The sequence below is a fragment of the Carcharodon carcharias genome, chromosome 5 (genome assembly GCF_017639515.1).
Source record: "Carcharodon carcharias isolate sCarCar2 chromosome 5, sCarCar2.pri, whole genome shotgun sequence".
NCBI lineage: Eukaryota > Metazoa > Chordata > Chondrichthyes > Lamniformes > Lamnidae > Carcharodon > Carcharodon carcharias.
In genome coordinates, this window is record NC_054471.1 from 82,864,634 (window position 1) to 82,886,811 (window position 22,178).

At 43.2% G+C, this 22,178-nt stretch overlaps 1 protein-coding gene across 1 annotated transcript in view; it reads left to right on the forward strand.

Moving 5' to 3' along the window:
* The window catches only part of adgrb3 (adhesion G protein-coupled receptor B3), a 1,012,398-nt gene that overhangs the window by 827,906 nt on the left and 162,314 nt on the right, over positions 1 to 22,178 (forward strand). Inside the window, exons 18-19 of the mRNA XM_041188763.1 lie at positions 11,630 to 11,733; positions 13,179 to 13,281. Coding sequence (XP_041044697.1) covers positions 11,630 to 11,733; positions 13,179 to 13,281 — 207 coding nt within the window. The remainder of the gene's footprint in view (positions 1 to 11,629; positions 11,734 to 13,178; positions 13,282 to 22,178) is intronic.

Consider the following 22,178-nt stretch of genomic DNA (forward strand, 5'->3'; position numbering starts at 1 on the left):
GTCCTGGAGAGAGGTTACAGAGGTAGGTAGGGACCAGGTCATGGAAGAATTTGAAAACGAGGATGAGAATTGAACAAAGGTCCTTAGCTGTCTCTTTTTGCTGGATGTTAAAAATAGCTGGGTATTGTTTTGTGGAGCACAATGAGTTGTCCCAGTGTCGTGGCATGCAGTCCTCCCTGAAAAATATTACTGCCAAAAACATAGTGACTGGCCATTCATCACATTGCTATACGTAGGATCAGGTTGTTGAAAACAGAAGCTATGTTTGCCTACATAACAACCGTAACTACGTTTTCAAGTAAATCATGGTGCCTGTCATGATTTGAGGCTATGGTAAAGTGTTATATAAATGCAAGTTACCTTTTTACTTCTACACAGTCAATGTCACATTGAACACCCACTATAACAAGTGTTTAGTGAGGGAGGCTGCTCTCATTTTCTGCTTCCTCAATATCTACAAAGTGCCCCATACACAACGTATTCAAAAATTGGAATTAAAATGCCTGCTTATAATGAGACAGACTTTAGAAACTGAAATTGTAACAGTATTTTTGTCATGTGCTATAAAGAGCCAGTCCATTCCTTTGGATCACCTGTACAATTGATTGGTATGTGACTTGCCAAGCATATCAATCAGTGCTTCTTTTCATTCATCATCAAGAATCTACATGTTATCATCTTTACCCACTCATGTATCATGTCAAAACTGATGAGGAGCTTCCACTCTCACACCCCTTGTTCATCCCCATAGACAGCTATTATTTTGAATACAGTAATATATTCTATTTGGGGAGATTAACCAGTGTCACTTTAGTTTGGTTTGTGGAATTCTCACCTTTGAGTCAGAAAATTGCAAGTAATCTGGGCTGATACTTCAGTGTGGAAGCGAGGGAGTGTTTCATTGTTGGAGGTGCCGTCTTTCACAAGAAGCTTCAAGCTGAGATCTGATGTACGCCAGGTGTATGGAATATATCCCATGACATTATTTAGACAAGAGGAAGTTGATCTTTCAGTGTCAAGGCTGCCAGCATTGGTCATTCTTTATGTGCTATTGTGGGATCTTATGTGCAAATTTTCTAAATGGTTGTGCATGTGATGGGAGTGACTGCACTTCCCTGTTGATTAGACAATGTTGGAGATGTGATGAGGGTGCTAGATGGATGAAGGTTCATTCTGGATGCAGTGGCTGCATATTTGTCAGTAATGAGGAGCATATATGTCCGTGATCCCACAGAAACCATAGTACAAGATAATAGAGGAAAATCATTTGCCTGTTCTGACATTTAACTATCCAATTAATAAGGCTATAATGTCCATAAAGTAGATAACCTACAGCTTTGGATCTTTTTTTACTTGTTCAAGGGCTGTGAGAATCACTGGCAAAGCTAGCATTTATTGCCCACCCCTAACTGCCCTTGAGAAGGTGGTGGTGAGCTGCCTTCTTGAACCACTGCAGTCCATGTGATGTAGATACACCCACAGTGCTATTAGGAAGGGAGTTCCAGGATTTTGACCCAGTGACAGTGAAAGAATGGCATTATATTTCCAAGGCAGGGTGGTGTGTTCCTTGAAGTGGAACTTATAGGTGGTGGCGTTCTAGGGCTTTTGCTACCCTTGTCCTTCTAGGTGGTGGGGGGCTTAGAAGGTGCTGTCTTGGACCCTTGGTGAGTTGCTACAGTGCAACTTGTAAATGGTAGATACTGCTGCCTCCGTGTGTCAGTGATGGAGGGAGTGAATGTTGAAGGTGGTGGATGGGGTGACAATCAAAGTGGGCTGCTTTGTTCTGGATGGTGTCAAGCTTCTTGAGTGTTGTGGGAGCTGCTCTCATCCAGGCAAGTGGACAGTATTCCATCACACTCTTGACTTGTGCCTTGGGGACAGGCTTTGGGGAGTCACGAAGTGAGTTATCCATCGCAGGATTCTGAGCTTCTGGCCTGCTCTTGCAGCCACAATATTTATATGGCTAGTCCAGTTTGGTTTCTGGTCAATGGTAACTCCCAGCATGACCGAAAGTTGTTGGTGGGGGATTCAGCAATAGTGATGATAGTTGAGCACCAAGGAGACATGTTTGATTCTCTCTTTTTGGAGGTGGTTGTTGCTTGGCACTTGTGTGGGCATGAATATCATTTGCTACTTATCAGCTCATGCCTGAATGTTGTCGAGGTCTTGTTGCACGAGGGGCATGGATTGCTTCAGCATCTGAGGTGTCACGGATGGTACTGTGCAGCCATCAGCAAACATCCCCACTTCTGACCTTAGGATGAAGGTAACATCATTGATGAAGCAGCTGAAAGTTGTTGGAGCTAAGATACCACCCTGAGGAACTCCTGCAGCGATGTCTTGAGACTGAAATGATTGACCTCCAATAACCACAACCATCTTCCTTTGTTCTAGGTATGACTCCAACCCTGATTCCCATTGACTTCAATTTGCTAGGGCTCCTTGATATCACACATGGTCAAATGCTGCCTTGATGTCAAGGGCAGTCACTCTCACCTCATGTCTGGAATTCTGCTCTTTACCTATGTTTGGACCAAGGCTATAAAGAGGTCTGGACCCAAGTGATATATCACAAGAGCTTTTCTGTGTGTGATGATAGCTAGGCATATGTATGAATCTGTAGACTCATGGATAAATTTATATAACATATACTGCATGTAAATTTTTCAAGCACTTTCTTGTTGTCTTTGTACTGCTGGAGCATAATTACATCAGGATCTTTTTGTCTGCTAGCAAGATTAAAATGTCAAGTTCGGAAAGTTTTGTTTGAGCATTTCTTAAATAATGACCTTTGAACTTACTCACAATTGATGGAGAGCAAAGTAGCCTAAGACATCCTGAGGCCCATTAGGCATCATTTAATGAAGTTGACAATCGTTCTGCCTTCAATTCCAGGGTATATTGGAGTCACCAGGATAAACGTTCTCCAAAAACTCCTTTATAATTCTGAAGCTTTTGGCTCCACTTACCAGTATATTTTTTTCAGAAATTTGCAAAAGATTTCCAAAAGAGATATTATAAAGTGTCACATTATATGCTTGTTGGCAAAGTTGAAATCCATTGAATAAAAGAGACAGTTGGTTATGAGTTGGCTGAGTAACATGAAACAGAGAGTTGTGATGAACAGTTGTTTTCCAGACTTGAGGAAGGTTCCCCAGGGACCACAACTTTTCTTGGTCCATATTGTTGACTTACACCTGGGTATACAGGGCACAATTTAAAAATCTGTAGATGACACAGAACTTGGAAGTATTGTGAATCGCAAGGAAGATGGTGATAGACTCTCAAGAGGACATAAACTGAAATAGGTGAAATAGGTGAATTTGAATAGGCAGATGAAATTTAATGCAGAGAAGTGTGCAGTGATACATTTTGGTCAGAAGAATGAAGAGAGGCAATATAAAATAGAAGATACAATTCTAAAGGAGGCACAGCAGCAGCAGGACCTGGGAGTATATGTATACAAATCATTGAATGGGGACAGGACAGATTGAGAAAACCATTAAAAGGCAAACAGGATCCTGGACTTTATAAATAAGAGAATAGAATACAAAAATAAGGAAGTTATGGAGAACCTTTATAAAACACTGGCCCAGCCTCAAATGGAGTATTGTGTCCAATCCTGGGCACCACACTTTAGGAAGAATGTGAAGGTGTCAAGAGGGTGCAGAAAAGATTAACATGAATGATTCCAGTGTTGAGTGACTTCAGTTACATGAATAGTTGGAGAAGCTGGAGCTGTCCTTCTTAGTGAAGAGAAGGTTGAGAGGAGATTTGATAGAGGTGTTCAAAATCATTAGGGGATCTGGACAGAGTAGATAGAGAGAAACTGCTCCTGTTAGTGGAAGGGTTGAGAGATTTATGTTGATTGGCAAAAGACCAATGGTAACAGGAGAAACTTTCTTACACATTGCTTGGTTAGGTTCTGGAATGTACTAAGAATTTTTTTTTTCATTCATTCATGGGATGTTGGGTTCACTGGCCAGCGTTTATTGCCCATCCCTAATTGCCCTTGAGAAGGTGGTGGTGAGCTGCCCTCTTGAACTGCTGCAGTTCACCCACTGTGCTGTTAGGAAGGGAGTTCCAGGATTTTGACCCAGCGACATTGAAGGAACAGCGATATATTTCCAAGTCAGGATGGTGAGTGACTTGGAAGGGAACTTCCAGGTGATGGTGTTTCCATGGTCTGCTTCCTTCTTCTTCTAGATGGTAGCAGTCATGGGCTTGGAAGGTGCTGTGGTGGAGGCAGAATCAATCATGGTTTTCAAAAGGGAAATGGACAAGCACCTGAAAAAAAAAATGTTTGCAGGGCTATAGGGAGAGGGCAGGGGTGTGGGACTGTCTACATTGCTCTTAAAGGTGGAGTCAACAGGCCAGATGATCTGTGCTGTAATCTTTCTATGATTGTACTTGGATTTGAAGTGGTTAAGTGTTAATGTTAAGTTAACATTGTGTCACATTTCTCTGTTGATCTCAAACAAGGTATCTGAACACTACAAAGTTTCAACGATGCTGCAAAAAGTTGGTAACGTTCCAAGAATGTTCCAAAATGTTTGTCAGGAAATTGTTACTTTGTGAAATCTTTTGAAAATATTCCTCTGATCCTGTTCCTCAGTTGTGTGCTGCAGCAAGGATATGGGATCACACTTAAATGAGAAAATTTTGATGGGAAAACCAATTGGGTTTATTAAAAAACAGGTTGCTGATTTCTACTTTCATTGAAGAACACCATCAGTTTTCTGTTGGTGTTGGTGAATTGCGAATGGAACATCCTTCTCAGATGGAAAGGACCTATTTCCATATTTCCAGATGGGAACATCTTAAAACTTTGATTGGATACCTATAGAAAAATACATCTAGATCCTTGACAAATCCCAAAAATCTTTGGGCAAATTTTCTTTTTTGTTGCCTTATTGGCAAACTAGCAGAGCGAATTTCCTTCCAGGGGCTCAACCAGACTGCCATACAGGTAGCAAGAGGAAAATTCATCACCTTGTTTCTTATCGCCATTATGTTCACCGTGAACGCTGAAATTGTGGAACTTGCTACCCCATGGAATAGTTGAGGCAAACAGCATAGATACCTCTAAGGGGAAGCTGGATGAGGGGAAAAAAAAAATTGAAGGATATTCTGATAGGATTGGTGTTGTCGAATTAGGTGAATATGGATGTGAGGAGATCATGTAGAGCATAAGTACTGGCACAGATCATTTGGGCTCAATGGCCTGATTCTGTGCCATACATTGTATGTAACTTCACACTTGACATCTTTGAAAAGTGAGATAAAAGATTAATGGTGATGGCTGTTTTCGATAACTTTATCACTGACTGATTTTAATTTTTATACTGGAAGATCAGCAGTATTGCAGCTCCTTTGTTACATTTGTATTATCCATTGAAAAAATATCACCGACTAAGAATCATGAAAATAGTCACAAAATCAATAATTTAAAACCCAATGCATCATAATCACTATTTAGGAGCATAAGTAAAAGTTAGTGGGGTAGGCCTTGACTTTGATCAGTGGTGTAAAATGGGTGTTAGAGAGTCAAAATCTCTCTCCACTGACTTCAACAAAAATAAAAATCAGTAGAGAGGTAAAACAGGCTGCCAACTAGCTGTACCATTTTCTGCAATCTCTCAAAATCCAGATCTGGCTCAGTGAGTGTTGTAGCAGCAGTTTACATACATCTCAGGGATTCTTGTAATAATGAAGATTGTTTGAGCTATCTTCCAGAGTTTAATGTACGCCATCTGAGACTTCTGATCATGTAATTGCTTTACAACAAATGCAAGGGAAGGGACCTTATCTCTTTGTACTTTCTGAAATTTCTATACAGAGTAATGGGCAACAGGGAGTAGATTTCAGTGCTGTAACCTAATTAAGAGGTTCAAGTGGTATCATAAACCATGAGCATGAAGCTCAAGTCTTTTATGAACCCCTCAATTAGATTATAGCATTGATATCATTCCCTACTGTCCATTATTCCACACTATATGCCAGACAGTTCTTGTAAGTAATTGCATTGGTAACTCTTACAGTACTTAGTTGGAGGTATGACACTTTTATTCTATTCCAAGTTCACAAAGTGAACTAAGAGTTGGCAGTCATACTCTATAACATTGACCAAAGCAATAAACATCTTTGATAGTTTCTTGAGATTTATTGATAAATAATTTGCAATTCATGACTGGAACATTTCGTACTTAGTATATATACTATATCCGTTAAACTACACTTTCTTGTGTTTAAAACATGGCAGTTATTTTTTGCTAATTCTGCACAAGTGGTTTCAGACTCCCATGGTGCTGTTGTATTAATGAGTTCAGAGGGACCTTGATCTTAATGAACAGGGACATTCTTACTGGTGCCACACACTAAAGTTCCACAGCTTACATAGATGGGGAAAGTTTCTTCTATATGTGTTCAAAAAAGTCACAGGTCTGAATTAGAAATAGTCTCTTGATTTTTAAAAAATTCATTCATGGGATGTGGGCGTCGCACCTAGGCCAGCATTTATTGCCCATCCCTAATTGCCCTTGTTCAGAGGGTATTTTAAGAGTCAATCACATTGCTGTGGATCTGGAGTCACATGTAGGCCAGGCCTGGTAAGATCAGCAAATTTCCTTCCCTAAAGGACATTAGTGAACCAGATGGGTTTTTACAACAATCGACAATGGTTTCGTGGTCATCGTCAGACTTTTAATTCCAGATTATTATTGAGTTCAAATTTCACCATCTGTCGTGGCAGGATTTGAACCAGCGTATTACCATGGGTCACTGGAATGCCAGTCCAGTAACAGTACCCCATGCCACCACTTCCCAAAGGAGTGGGCATTAAATTAGAGGGACAGGTTGTACCTGGGCTTGTATTCCCTTGAGTTTAGAATTTAAGGGGGGCAATCTAATTGAGGTGGTTAAGGTGATTAAAGGATTTGATAAGGTAGATGGAGAGGAACTGTTTTGTCTGGCGGAGGAGTCCAGTCAACCAAGGGGCATAAACTTAAAATTAGAGCTAAGCTGTTTAGGGGGTGATGTCAGGAAGCACTTCTTCAAACAATGGGTAGTGGAAATCAGGGACGCTCCCCCCAAAGAGCAATTGAGGCTGGGAATCAATTGAAAATTTCAAAACTGAGAATGATAGATTTGTTCAATAAAGGTATTAAGGGTTTTGGAACAAAGGTGGGTCAATGAATTTAAGATATAGATCTGCCATGATCTAATTGAATGGCAGAACAGGCTTGAGGGGCTGAATGGCCGCCTGTTCCTATGTAGATTTTCTTCTGCTTTTCCAAATCTAGTTCAATATGTATTAAATATAATTAAAAAGATTGCATCTAGCAAAACACTTTTTATTCATTCATTTATGGGATGTGGGTGTCGCTGGCTAAGCCAGTATTTATTGCTCATCCTTAATTGCCCTTGAGAAGGTGACAGTGAGCTGCCTTCTTGAACCCGCTGCAGTCCATGTGGTAAATTTTTAATTCTCTGTTTAATTCTATAGGCTGCAATCCAGAAAATAGATCTGAAAATGTGCCCCCGTTTTACAAATGTCAAGTTACACTCAAGCATCCTCCCAATCTCATTAGAATGCATCCAAACTTAAAATCCAAACATAAATCAGTGTAAGCTACCGGGGTCCATCATAGCTATGCCACAGTGTTTTTTCTTTGAATCTAAAAATTGAAGTTTTAACTCGGTTCACCCATCATTCATACATGTTTGGTGCAGTAGTTCTAAGAACCTGCAATGAAGGGAACTTAGGAGCTTTTCACTGCTACAACAATGCAGTAAAAGAAACAGAAAATGCAAAATATGTCTTGGTGGGAAATTTTATTTTTAAAATAACAAAACTGGCAATTAAAAGCTCTGGTTCCTCCAACTGCAGTGTTGTAAGACACACCCCCCCCCCAACTAACATTCTCAAACACTTATTGTGCGTTTTATTTTATTCTTCCATGGTATGTGACATTGCTGGCAAGGTCAGCATTTGTTGCTCATTCCTAATTGTTGTTGAACTGTGTGTCTTGCTAGGCCATTTCAGAGGGTCAGTTCAGAGTCAGCCACATTGCTGTGGGTCACACATAGGCCAGACTGGGTAAGGACGTCAGATTCCCTTCACTCAAGGACACTGGTGAACCAGATGGGGTTTTTCCAACAATTGATGATAGTTTAATGGTCATCAGTACTGAGTCTGTCTTTCAATTCCAGATTTATTAATTGAATTTAAATTCCACCAGCTGTGGAATTAACAGTAGCCTGGGCCTCTGGATTACTAGTCCAGTGACATTACCACTAAGCCAAAGTTGGGGTACAGCCAGTTTTATGGATGGATGAAAAAAGATCAACAAGACGTGGGTGTATCATAGTCATGAGGGAAACTCACTTATGCCTAAATTTCAGTGATCTTTTCAACCAGGTAATTAGTTGAGGCCCAGATTACATGTATCTTTGAACACAAATGCGGAGGAAACTCCTGCCTGTTAGGGCAAATCTATCGGGTGCAACATCTGCAGGCTTAATTAAATCCGTCTGGAACAGAACAAAAACGTCATGTGTCATGATTCTGATTGGCTCAGAGAAGCAACATGAGTAAATTTCCGATTCACATACATACATAAGCAAAGATCACAAAGATTATTGCAGAAAATTGAGAGACTCCAATTTCTACTCTGATTTTACTTTTGACAATGATTTCAGGCAATATTTTAATTTCTGACTCTGCTGAATTCATAGCCATATGAATATTGCTCACAACCAAACAAGCACGACGTAGATAGTTAAACGAGGTTAGGACTGTTTTCCTTGGAAAAGAGAAGCTGAGAGGAGATTTGATAGAGTGAATCAAAATCCTGAAGGGACTGGACTGCCTGGGAGTGTGGTGGAGGCAGGTTCAATCGAGGCATTCAAGAGAGAGGTAGACTGTTCCCTGAAGAGGAAGAATGTGCAGGGTTACGGGGAGAAGCTGAGGGAATGGCACTCAGTGAATTGTTCTTTGGGAGAGCCAGTGCAGACAAGTTAGGCCAAATGGCCTCTTCCTGTGCTGCAACAATTCTGTGATTTTGTGATAATTGCTCCTAATATTCTTAAATCTACTTCTGTAGTTGCCCATATTGTATTGCACATTTGTGTACGTAACATTTCCTTCCAAGAGCTTAACTGTCTTGAGGGTTCAGTTTAGATCCTCGACTCCAAATTTGTTTCCTGATCTGGGTTTTCTTTCTGTTTTGCTCTTTGTTCTTTGCTCTGGAGAGCAGAGCAGGGTAGTATTCATCCTCGTATCTGTGATGATTGACAGAGCATTAGATTTTCTTATCTCCCTCTATTTTCCATCATTGCTTCATTACCACACTTCTCCAAATTGGATTTCTTCATATTTCCTATTGGTATACAGATGTAGGATCTCTGGGATCATGTACATGTGAGGCATGTGTACAAAGAGTGAGTTGCATGCTTACCCAAGGTTGGGCCTTGCATTTATGAAGTGAAGAATCACAATAAAAATCAACAATCATTCCTGACGCATGTGAGTGCCACTTGTTGGAAAATATCCACCAAATATCTAGATGGCACATCATACATATGCGCACTCAAAGGGTAAGATTTATTGTTTGAGAAGGAGCATATCATTTCAAAGTGTCTTATGATGCACAACTAAAGGGACAAAATAACAGAAGTGCAGCAGATCATAGTGAAACATAATGCTCACCATTTTACAGATCTGCAGGGAGTGAGGAAAGTATCTTGTTTATATCTATAATAAGGATCATTTTCATGGTGAACAACACCATGAAGAATGATCTGGCTGGCTGCATTTCCAACCCTGTGCATCGTACAAGTCATGGTACCACCTTCATTCCAGGAACGCCCAGCTGACATGTGAAAAGGTGTCTACACAGATTATTTGACAAACAAATCCCACTTTTCCTCGTTTCTACCAAATACCTGTCAGAGTCAAGTAGTTCTTCCTAAAAAAAATGAAGTTAGAGTAAGGAAATGGCTGTTACCAGCAGTGTGCATTAGCAATTTATAATCTGAAGAGGAAAATACAGTTGGATTGAAGTGCTAATGCTACTGGCTGGTTTTGGGGCATTACTCTTGTGACAGGGTGTCAAAGAGTAATGACCCATTTCAGACTGCATCACTATTGCTTTGGTAACCGCTCTATCTTTCTGTCCTCCTTTAAGATGCTCCTTAAAACCTCTCACTTTGACCGAACATTTGGTCACCTCTCCTAGTTCTAAATGTGACTCAGTGTCAGGTTTTGCCTGATAAATTCCCCTGTGAAGAACCTCGGGACGTTTATTACATTAAAGATGCCATATAAATGCAAGTTGTTGTTGTAAGTAATCTTCAGGGACAGCTGCTGTTCCTATGGCAGTACTTGCCAGATGATGAAATATGGTGTAAACCATATTGCTAATAAACTCATGCATTTCAAATCCTGATTGAGCAATTGACAGAATGGAATAATGCCAATTAAGCGATAGCTCTGTTTGTGCAAAAGCAAGTAGTATGGGAGTGACTTTAACAGCTAGAAGTATTGTGAAGAGATCATGCTAACTGTCTCATTTAACCACACATCCCTATTCCTGCCACTCAGTAACATTGAAATATTATCATGCACATTAATCTAGTGTGTCCTGCTATCAAGTAATGTGTATGCAGATGCAATCTGAAGCAAAGTATTGCAGTCCCCAGTGACGGACTGTATTATCAAAGCGTTAACATGGCACGGTTCCTATTCCCAGACAAATTAAAAATTCAATTAAGAAATGAATTTCCGGTTTTAGAAAATGTAGGAGTTAAATGTTAAGCATAGGAGCAAAATTTGATGTGTTCTGTGAATAAGTCACAGGGTGACATCAGGATATAGATCACCTCATGAGGCACATCATTTAACTTTTTCAATGCCTGTGCCAGTAACAAGCTGTTATGTCCAAAATAATTTTTCGCTTATTTTTTCTGTTATCCTTTTGCTGTGTATCCAATACATTCCCCATTTGTGCTCTGGATGTTGTTTTTCTTTATTCATTCTCAGGATTGTGTTTGTCACTGGCTGGGCCAGCATTTATTGCTCATCCCTAGTTGCCCTTGAGAAGGTGGTGGTGAGCTGCCTTCTTGAACTGCTGCAGTCCATGTGGTGTAGGTACACCCACAGTGCTGTTAGCAAGGGAGTTCCAGGATTTTGACCCAGTGACAGTGAAGGAACATTGATATATTTCCAAGTCAGAATAGTGTATGACTTGGAGGGGAACTTCCAGATGGTACTGTTTCCATGTATCTACTGCCCTTGTTCTTCCAGATGGTAGAAGATGGTGCTGTTTCCATGTATCTACTGCCTTTGTTCTTCCAGATGGTAGAAGTCATGGGTTTGGAAGGTTCTGCTGAAGAAGTTATAAAATGTAAAGAATACACAGAAATTTTCTCATGCAAAGTTTTCTGAAGAAACTGATTTTTTTTTTACCTCCCCCAGTTTTGCTGTTAGCTTCATTCCTTTATGACATTGTACAAGCCTCACATTTGACTCAAATATATTTAAGAAATCTTGATGTATAAAAGAATTAGCTCATTGTGAAGAACAAAGGTTTTGTTGTGTTGTTGAATTGTCTCTGCTTTTCCTCTGCAGAGTATGGAGAATGCTGACATGCCTTCAGTCACTCTAATAGTAGGCTGCGGTCTGTCCTGTATGGCCCTCATCGCTCTAGCAGTGGTCTACGCTGTGCTGTGGAGGTGCGTACCTTCAAATTCAACTTAATACCAGTATTGCTCCAATAGCTTTTGTTAGGGTGCACCAATCCTGGCTGCACAATCATTACTGATTGTATTGTCAAGCTATTTGAATGTTACAAGGAGAGAGGTCTTATTTATTTATTCCTGTGATGTGAACAGCGTAAGCAAGGTCAGCATTTATTGCCCTTGGAAGCAGTTAAGAGTCAACCACATTGCTGTCTGGAGTCACGTGCAAGTCAGACCAGGTAAGGATGGCAGATTAGTTTCCCTAAGGGGCACCTGTGAACCAGATGGGTTTTTCCAGCAATGGTTTTATGGTCACCATTACTGAGATTAGCTTTCATTTCCAGACTTCGTATTCCACGATCTGCCATGGTGGGATTTGAACCCATGTCCCCAGAGCATTAGCCTGGGGCTCTGGATTGCTAACAACTGGATTGCTGGATGTTAACAAAAAATGGCTTCACTATTTATAATGTTTTGTCATCCAACCTATCAAATACATTTCCATACTGTGTGGAAAATGTAGATTGGCTCAATGAAAGCTAGAATGTTTGATTTACAAGGATACCAATATTTAATTATTTTAATTTCGCACATAAATACTGATACCCCTTGTACCAATTCGAGCTGTCTCCACCCATTACCACGACACCACCATCTCCCCGATAATGATACTGATGATAGTAATCTGTATGGTATCTTAAAAATGCTCTTTGCAACTCATGACAGACAGTGCCGTAGAGGCAACGTCACCAGGCTAGTAATTCAGAGGCCTAATCCTCTGGAGACATGGGTTTAAATCTCACCACAGCAACTAGTGGAATTTAAATTTAATTAATTAAAAGAAACCTGAAATCTAGTCTGAGTAGTGAAAACTATCATTGATTGTCGTAAAAAACCCTCTGGTTCAATAAGGTCCTTTAGGGAAGAAATTGTCGTTGTTTTAAAGAGACAGAATGATTGCAATGAAAGTCTTCAAACAAAAAGTTCCATCTGTATAATCAGTTGATCAATCTTATGCGGCAAATCATGTAATAATAGGGTCTTTTGTTTAGGACAATTAAGCAGAAGCATACAGAAGACAATTTAGATAAATAAAACATGACTTGCCAGTTAGAGTTATATTGCATCACTTGCTATTAAACAGTTTATTGTTTCATGCATATTGCTGTGTTTTACATTTAGCTTTGTGTAGCTAAAGGTATAAATAATTATTTTCATCACTTTATACCTGTTTCCTGTGAAACCGTTGTGTACTTTCACCTCTTTTGATGCCTTTTCAGCATGGGTACATTGTTATTTGAGTTAAATACAAAATTGCTAATTACAAAAATAGAACTTCATGCCAGATGATTTTCATGATAATTAATTTTTGAGATGCTATTAATTCTCTTTCCTGCGCATCCCAATTACAAAATAGGCCTTCTGTTGTGTTTGCGCAGGTACATCCGATCAGAAAGGTCAATTATTCTGATAAACTTCTGCTTCTCCATCATCTCCTCCAACATCCTTATCGTGGTTGGACAAACGCAGACTCGTAATAAGGTACCAAAGTCAACCATTTGAGATCGCTGTTTTTTAAAACATGAAAATATCGGACACCCAACAGAAAATGATTGCATGACTTCTATGCTGTCTGTGTGGCCCCTTCAGGCTAAGTGATGCCACCAGTCTGAGCCAATGTTGCCTGATAGTTTGTAGTGTGCTAAGTCAATAAGCTGCATATCACTGAGTTGTATGGCACAGGCTCTGCAGAAGCAAGTAATTTGCCAGTAACTTGATTGATATATGACTGAAAGAAACACGGTCAGTGTCTCCTGTTGTGAAATAAAAGTTAGTATGACAGTAGTGCACACTGTACTTACAAGGAAACAGTTCCGATTTTTCATTAAGAGTTACTAATGATATTGGTTGTCTTGTGTCACTGCATGGCTATAATGTGTGAAAGTCTTCACTTATCATGGGTTACTTAACGAAGTTGAGCCTCAGATGCTGCTTTCCTTGGAAGTTTGAGCTGCTAGACTATTTGGTTGCTAGGTGTTGCATGTTAAAAGTGCGGGAGACAGTGCAGAGGAGAGTCACAACGTTTGTCCCCCGTGGTCTGTGGTCTGTGTTCTGGTGGAAAACTTGGAGAGATTGGGGCCTTTCAGTGTAGAAAGGAAGCCTCTCATCCTTAGGATTGATATTGGGAAGTTCTTCACATAGACATGTGGAGCAGACTTCCACTTGGAATAGTAAAATCACTGGAACCGGTTTACAAAACCACTTGGATGCTGCAGTGGGTTAGGGTGAATATTAGCATCACTCTGGATTATTATTATTATTATATTTATCCTGTGATCTTGTTGAATCATTTGAAATTAATCATGTTTGGGTCTCCAGAATTGCGGGATAGTAGTGCATTATTTTGTACAGAATAGTGGGCTGAGTTACTGAAATATCACAGGAGCTTTTCCACTGCATGCAGGCTTAACTGCAGACATAAAAATGCTCATAAATGCTCCCATTCAAGACCAGTCTCACTCGGTGCGTTTTATTTACGGAGAAAATATTGAAATACAGAGTGGCTCTGTCAGGAACAGAGAAGAGAAAAGATGGACTCTGCATCCCAGCTTTTGATATAAAGGTTCATTGTCTGAAACACTAACTTGTCTTTTCTCTTTATTGATCAATACTACCAAGAGCCACTGTGCCTTTGCAGTATTTTGTTTTATGCATCCATAATTTGCAGTTTGTATGTTGTAATATTTTATCTATTTCTGGTGTAGATAAAGAAACTAACATGTAAAGATTTTAATGCAAAATTCTAGACAAACCCCCAACCCCTGCAGTTGAAGAACTGCAAGGACATTGTTTATTTGAAAAATCATTAATATGATGCATATAGCTCTGTTTTGTTATTTTTAAATGTCATTAAGAAGGATGACTCTCGATATATTTGCCAAACTCACTAGGGCTTTAGGCAATAAATTCTTTGATACTTTAATATTCAATTGTCTGTTACCACAAACACTGGGTGTGATTTTACCACAGGCTTCAGCACCTCGACATCAGGATCAACTGGGGATCCTGAGCCCACACTTGCCAGCAGCAGGACCAACTCAGCGATATTCTGGGAGCCGGCCTCCGAATGGGATGCCTCCGGGCTCTCTATTGCGAGTCCTGATGCTGCCAGCTCAATGGCACTACAGAGGCAGTTGGGAGAATGCGAGGGTGCCTCAAAATAAAATGAATAAATCAGAGTGGCCAAACTGGCAGACTCTTTGGATGCAAGTTGGAAACCTTCTGGATTGGTCATAGGCTTGCCCGCAGCCCTGTCAGTGGGATATGGAGCCTTCAGCTCTGATGGGCCGCCTCGACTGTCATAGGGAAGCCACCTCCATGGAGCTGGCAGCCTCCCCATGTGGCTGGGGGGTTGTGGTGGCATTTGCCAGCAAGCGGGAAAGATGGCTCTTAACTGGGGCCTTATTTATTTCAATTTCCTGCCTGTCTCAGTGGTGCGGCAGGAATTCCGTGCAACCATTCCAGGTTATTTTCACCTTCAGTGCCTGGGCAGTGACTGGAGGATCATATCACCTGATTGTGGAATTCATCCCATTTTCACCTTATTGATTTTGAAAGAATGAAAATCAGGTGATTTATATAAAGACTAAAAAGACTGAAGTCTGCTCCACCATCATATTGCTGAGGCAGTGATGGTGAAAATTACCCTTGGTGTGTTTTGGTGCTTTTCGAGGTAACTTGTCACACTGTGACACTGTGGCTGCAATTGGTTCCAGTAACTTTCCACATTTCATGAACAAAAATCAAGATTTTTAAACAGTTCTGCTCAGAAATAGCTGGTCCTGGTCTCTTTCCAACATAATTCAAACAAAGAGCAAACAAATCACCCATACTCAGTGAAGGAGGCAGTAACAGAATATTTCACTGATGTCACATTTGTGGCACTGATTCACTTACTGCTCATGTCCTCAATGAATTGACAGCTCATATGCTTAACGTCCAAGAGCCAGCAGCAAATGCCAAAGGGATTGAGCTGAAGGCAGATTTGTAAGTAGCTGAGAGACAATGTGGAGAGATTTATTTATCTATTTTGTTTGGCAAGGGGGTGAGGGATGGGGTAGCTGTGCTTATCCAGTGAAGCCTGTGAGCATTGAAGGACTTGGAGTTTTTACATTTTCTCCTTTTTAAATTTTCAGTGTGGTGTACATCCACGTCAGGTGCAGCACCATTTAGGAGCAAGTCCCTTGTATTATCAGTCAGCAATTGGCCTCACACTACTTTCAAAATGAAGATCTTCACACCCTATGTACTCTCACATCAGGTTGAATCCAGTGTTGAGTTTCCAGCAATGAAGCTAAAGCCAAGTCAGATGTGACTGCATTAAGAGGTGACAGTCTGCTGCCATTATATCAACTTGGCTGGAACATGTTAGGCTGGGGAGATATGCATTACAATGGATTTATGCACATTGGAATTGCCTTTACCCATATAACTAACAAAGCAAGACACCTAAAGCCTGGAGAAACCTCCGTGGGTAAGGAGGCTGGTAAACCAGACAGAATGCAGTTTATTCTGGGATGCTCGAGTAGGAATTTAAACTCCTGGACGGAAAGCCATTATAATGGCCCATCATTGTTTAGATACAATCACTGCCATTCATTTAAAATAAAAGCAGCCAATACCTGAATCAGCTCGGCGTGCAGCGGTTTTTATTTATTCATTGTTGGGATGTGGGTGTCGGGGCAAGGCCAGCATTTTATTGCCTGTCCTAATTGCCCTTGAGAAGGTGGTGGTGAGCTGCTTTCTTGAACAGCTGCAGTCCATGTGGTGTAGGTGTAGGGAGGGAAGTCCAGGATTTTGACACAGCTGCAAAGAGAGAAGCAGAGTTGATATTCTCAGGTCTACAACTTTCACTACATCTAGGTGCTCCCTGACTGGCTGAGCTTTTTCTGACAATGTCTCTTTTATTTTTAAATTTCTAGCATCTGCAGTATTTTGCTTTTTTACAGGCATTTATTCATCTATTGAAAACATTGCATGATAAATTCAGCTAGTCTGTGCTCTCAGAACAGAACCTCACTTGGTGGTGTGAAGAATTGTGCACTAAGGCCAGTGCACACCATTCACACTGTTCCTTCATTTTTCTGGCCAAGGCTCCTTTCTGCCCAATTTTTTGTCATCTGATCAACTGAAAAATATGACATTCATGCTTTTGTTACCATGAGACTTAATTATTCCAAAGCACTCCTGTCCGGCCCACCATCTTCTATCTCCTGTAAACATGAGATCTTAACTCCGTGCTTCATTCACCCATTACTTCTCTGTTTATTGACCTACACCAGACCTGCAACACCTTGACTTTAAAATTCTCATCCTCATGTTCAAATCCCTCCTTGTCCCCACCCCTTCTTACTGCAGTGACCTCCTTTAGCCCCTCAACCCTCCAAGAACTCTTGCAATAATTTACCGCTGGTCGTTTTTTATATCCCCCCAATTGCATTGACCCATACTTGGTGACTGTGCCTCAGCTGCCTGAGCGCTAAGCTCTAGAATTCCTAAATCTCTCTCCTTTTTAAGACACTCCTCAAAACCTACCTCTTTAACCAAGCTTTTGGCCAGCTGTACTAATGTGGCTGCCTGTGTCTCGATATCAGTTTTCTACTGCAATATGCTTTGGGATACTTTACTTCATTAAAGGCACTATATAAATGCAAATTTTTGCTGAAGCACTGTGTCTCCATTGGCACAGTGGATAAATGCACCATATGGTGTAGTGCTGAGACACACAAATCAGAAGCATGTCAGCTTCAGTTTCCAGTTTGTGCTGAATGATCTGAACTGGCCCAACAATTGGTCTTGAAACATAAGCTTTGCTATGGGTTTCTAAAGGACAGTATTTTGGAGCAGGAACCGTGACTAACAAGCCTGTCCCTTACATAAACTAACTGAGTCAGTGAACCAGCAATCCAATCAATTGGATTATACTCAGAGGCAAAATGAAGTGGATAGGTGGGCAATGGTTATATCCCCACCAAAGAGGAAGCAAGGTATGGTCTTGCCTTTCTCACTTCCTCCGAGGAGTAACATCATTTTGTGAGATGAATGCCATCAGTTGGTTAGTGATGAAGGTTTGGACCTTCTATTAATGTTCTTCCATGAACTTCACAAGAAAGATGATCTATTAAATGCCCATGAGGTATGGTCAGAGTTTGATAGATGTCAGGAAACGGATGATCATTCCGTGGAAGAATATGAAAGTACATGTATGACAGCTCAACCTTCAGTCAGAACTCACCATTCACAGTTTGACTTTGGCTTCAGATAACGTTTGGACATTGTACTGAAAATGACTGAAAGCCACCATAGTCCCAGAGGACCATAGGGTGCCCTCTCATCAGACAGAGATGACTGGTGGTGAGTTTAACCTGAGGGTCACTACATCTTAGGCGAGGGGGTGAGGTTGAGAATGCAGGACCTTTATGGATTGTACTCTTCCCTATTTAGCCTCACATTAGACATTCACTGCCATTCTGTGTAGCTTACTGTTGTATTTTCTGCTTTGACTAGGAGCATGGGCAAGTGTAGTCCCCATTGTGAGTGTTATATTCTGGAAAATGAGGCAGTGAAAGGTGGAAGGGGAGTCCTTTATCTGTAGAAGACTTTTTTTGTCATACATGTACTTTCATATTCTTCCACGGAATGATCATCTGTTTCCTGACATCTGTCAAACTCTGACCATACCTCATGGGCATTTAATAGATCATCTTTCTTGTGAAGTTCATGGAAGAACATTAATAGAAGGTCCAAACCTTCATCACTAACCAACTGATGGCATTCATCTCACAAAATGATGTTACTCCTCGGAGGAAGTGAGAAAGGCAAGACCATACCTTGCTTCCTCTTTGGTGGGGATATAACCATTGCCCACCTATCCACTTCATTTTGCCTCTGAGTACATCAGAGGCTAATAATACCCCAACAATTTACACTTGCTTTCTGCCATTTTCCAAAATGGCCACCAGGGTTTTAGTTTTCTGTCTCAGAACTTTTTTCTTCATTTCCAACCTTCACATTTTGGCAACTGTCCCCTGCTATCATGTTAGAATCCAGAAAGCTGAATCATTATAAGCTTTTACTCACTTATTAGTAATGTGTATCTTTGTATCTCCAAAACCCAGCTCAACCACAGTTTCAGTCTGTGCCTGTTAACTCTTTCGAGTACAAACACGTTTCCATCTGTTCCTATTCAGATGAAGTTACATTGTTTCATAGTTTGCCATTGTGAGATTTGAACTCTTGATAATCTTTTAAATGAAAACCAAATCAACAAAATTGGGATAAATCAGGCACAGCCCCTAATTCAGGTCAGCTGTAAAACCAAGAAAAAAAGTTTAAAGGAAACTTACAAACTTTAAATCAAAATGTGATTAAAGGGGTCAACAAAACACCCCAGTCCCCGCGGTGCCCACCGAGCATGGAAGGCCTCGAGAGTGCCAGCAGACACCGCGTGCTCCTTCTCCAGGGACATCCGGCAGCGAACGTAGCCACGGAAGAGGGACAAACAATCGGGCGGGACTCCCCCGTCGATCACCCGCTGCCTGGACCTGTTAATGGCCAACTTGGCCAAGCCCAGGAGCAGGTTCACGAGGAGGTCCTCCTCCTTCCCGACCCCCTTCCGCACCGGGTGCCCATAGATCAGGAGCGTGGGGCTGAAGTGCAAACAAAACATCAATAAAAGGTTTTTCAAATAACTAAAAAGGGAGTGCAGCCTACAACACCCTATGTATACATGGTCCACGGACTCCACAAGACCGCAAAAAGGGCATGTGTCCTGAGAGTCCGTGAACCTATGCATCCTCTTATTATAAGGGACTGCTGCATGCAACACCCTCCAACCCAGGTCCCCGATAGAAAGGGGGAGGACACCTCCGTAGAGGGCCTCCCATCGAGGGCCTCCGCCGCCGGATGGCAACAAGGCACGCCAGGGCGTGTCCGGTCGACGGACAAGGGCGAGAAAATGGAAGGTGTGCAGCAGCAGTCCGTACAAAAAGCCCCTCTTTGCCGTGCCAAAAGGCACAGAGGGCATGTCCCCGAGGCGGCTCATATTGCGGGGCACCAGCACCCGAGGGAGGGTTCGGGGCTTGGGGCCAATGTGGAATTCCGTCCGAACAGGGGAACGCTCAGACGGAAGACCACCGCGCACCTGGGCCACCTCAAGACCCAAAATAACGTCGGGTCCGAGCACGACCGTTCTCAGGTCTTGGATGGCATCGGCTGCGACCTGGACACTCACAGACGCGCGTCGCGCCAACTCCTGCGGGAGCATCCAGCCCAGTCCTCCGCCACCCAGCACGTCCCCGATCCTGGTCACCCCTGCGGCCACAGCCCTCCTCTCCGCCAACCACTGAAAAGGACGGAGGGGCGGATTCCTGAGCAGCGGCTCTCTGGCGATAGCCGCTACTCCTGACGGGGGAGAGCTGCGTCGCGAGGCGACCACTTTCCAGACTTTGATCAGGTCCTGGTAAAAGACGGGCAACGCCTGCAAGGAGCCACCGAGGCCCAGCTGTTCTATAAACAGGAGCTGCACGTCATAATTCAGGCCGTGCACCTGACGGAAGAAATACGTCATCAGGGCACACCATCTAGGAGGAGGCTCGACGTAGAGGTATCGCTGCAGGGTCTGAAGGCGGAAAGTCGCCACCTGTGTGCGTAGGCACACTAGCGCCTGACCACCCTCCCTAAGCGGGAGACTCAGAACCTCGGCAGTGACCCAGTGCAATCTTTTGTCCCAGAAGAAGTCGACTAACAATCTCTGGATTCTTGTGACAAAGTCCGGGGGAGGGGTCAAAGTGACCAGCCGATACCACAACATGGCGGCGATCAGCTGGTTTATGACCAGAACTCGACCTCGGTAAGATAGCACTCGGAGCAGTCCTGTCCAGCGCCGCAGGCGAGCGGTGACTTTCGTCTCCAGTTCCTGCCAGTTTGCTGGCCAGGATTCCTCAGCGGGGCAGAGATGGACCCCCAGGTAGAGGAGGCTGGTCCTGCTCCAGGTGAAAGGCCTGAGCTCCTCGGGTAGGGGATCCATCTGCCACTGACCGACCAGGAGTCCAGAACATTTACCCCAGTTGATCCTGGCAGAAGAAGCGGCAGAGTAGACCTCCTGGCACTCGCGCATCCTCCGCAGGTCAGCCGGGTCACTAAACATAAGGAGCACGTCATCGGCGTAAGCCGAAAGGACCACCCCGATGCCCGGCCCGCGCAGAACCAATCCCGACAACCCCCTCCGCAAGAGGCGCAGGAAAGGCTCCACGCAAATAGAATACAACTGGCCAGACAGGGGGCAGCCCTGACGTACCCCTCTCCCAAAGCGAAGGGGCGCCGTCAGGGACCCGTTAACCTTCACTAGACACTCCGCGGCGGTGTACAGAAGTCGGATCCGGGCGACAAAATGCGTCCCGAACCCGAAAGCTCGCAGAGTTCCGAGTAAGTATTCGTGATCCACCCTGTCGAACGCCTTCTCCTGATCAAGAGACAGGAAGGCGCTCGACAGACCAGCCCTCTGGGAATGGTGGATGATGTCCCGGACCAGATGGATGTTATCATAAATGGTTCGGTCCGGGACGGTGTAGGACTGGTCAGGGTGGATCATGTGGTCCAGCACGGTGCCGAGCCGAGAAGACATGGCTCGGGCGAAGATTTTGTAGTCCGTGCTGAGGAGGGAGACCGGGCGCCAGTTTTTAAGAAGGCGGAGATCCCCCTTCCTCGGCAGCAGGGCAATCACGGCCCTGCGCCACGAAAGGGGCATCTCCCCGGTAGCAATGCTCTCCCCCAGGACCCCCGCGAAGTCGCTCCCCAAGACGTCCCAGAACGCCCTGAAGAACTCCACGGTCAGCCCGTCTAGTCCCGGGGTTTTGCCCCTAGAAAGACCGTCAAGTGCGCCAGTCAGCTCCCCCAGACTTATAGGGGAGTCGAGCTTTCCGGCGCACTCCGGGCCGACCTGCGGCAGGTCCTCCCACAAAACTCTGCAAGCTTCCTCACTGGACGGATCCGGAGAGAACAGGGCAGTGTAGTAATCTCGGGCAATGGCCCTGATGCCCTCCGGATCCGAGACAAGGGATCCGTCGTCGGCCAGCAGCGTAAAGAGCTGCTTACGGACCCCGTGCCTTTTTTCCAGTGAGTAGAAGAAGGGAGAGCCACGGTCCATCTCCTTAAGGAAACAGATCGGCGACCTCACGAACGCGCCCTGAGACCTGACCAGTTGCAGGTCCCGCAGCGCGCCCTTCTTCTCATCGTACACCGACCGCAGGGCCGGGTCCGCGTCGGGCTGACGGAGACGTGCCTCCAGGTCGAGCACCTCCTTCTCCAACTCCTCGACCCTGGATTTGCGTCTCTTTGTCGACCCCTTCGCGTACTCTTGACAGAAAACTCGGACGTGA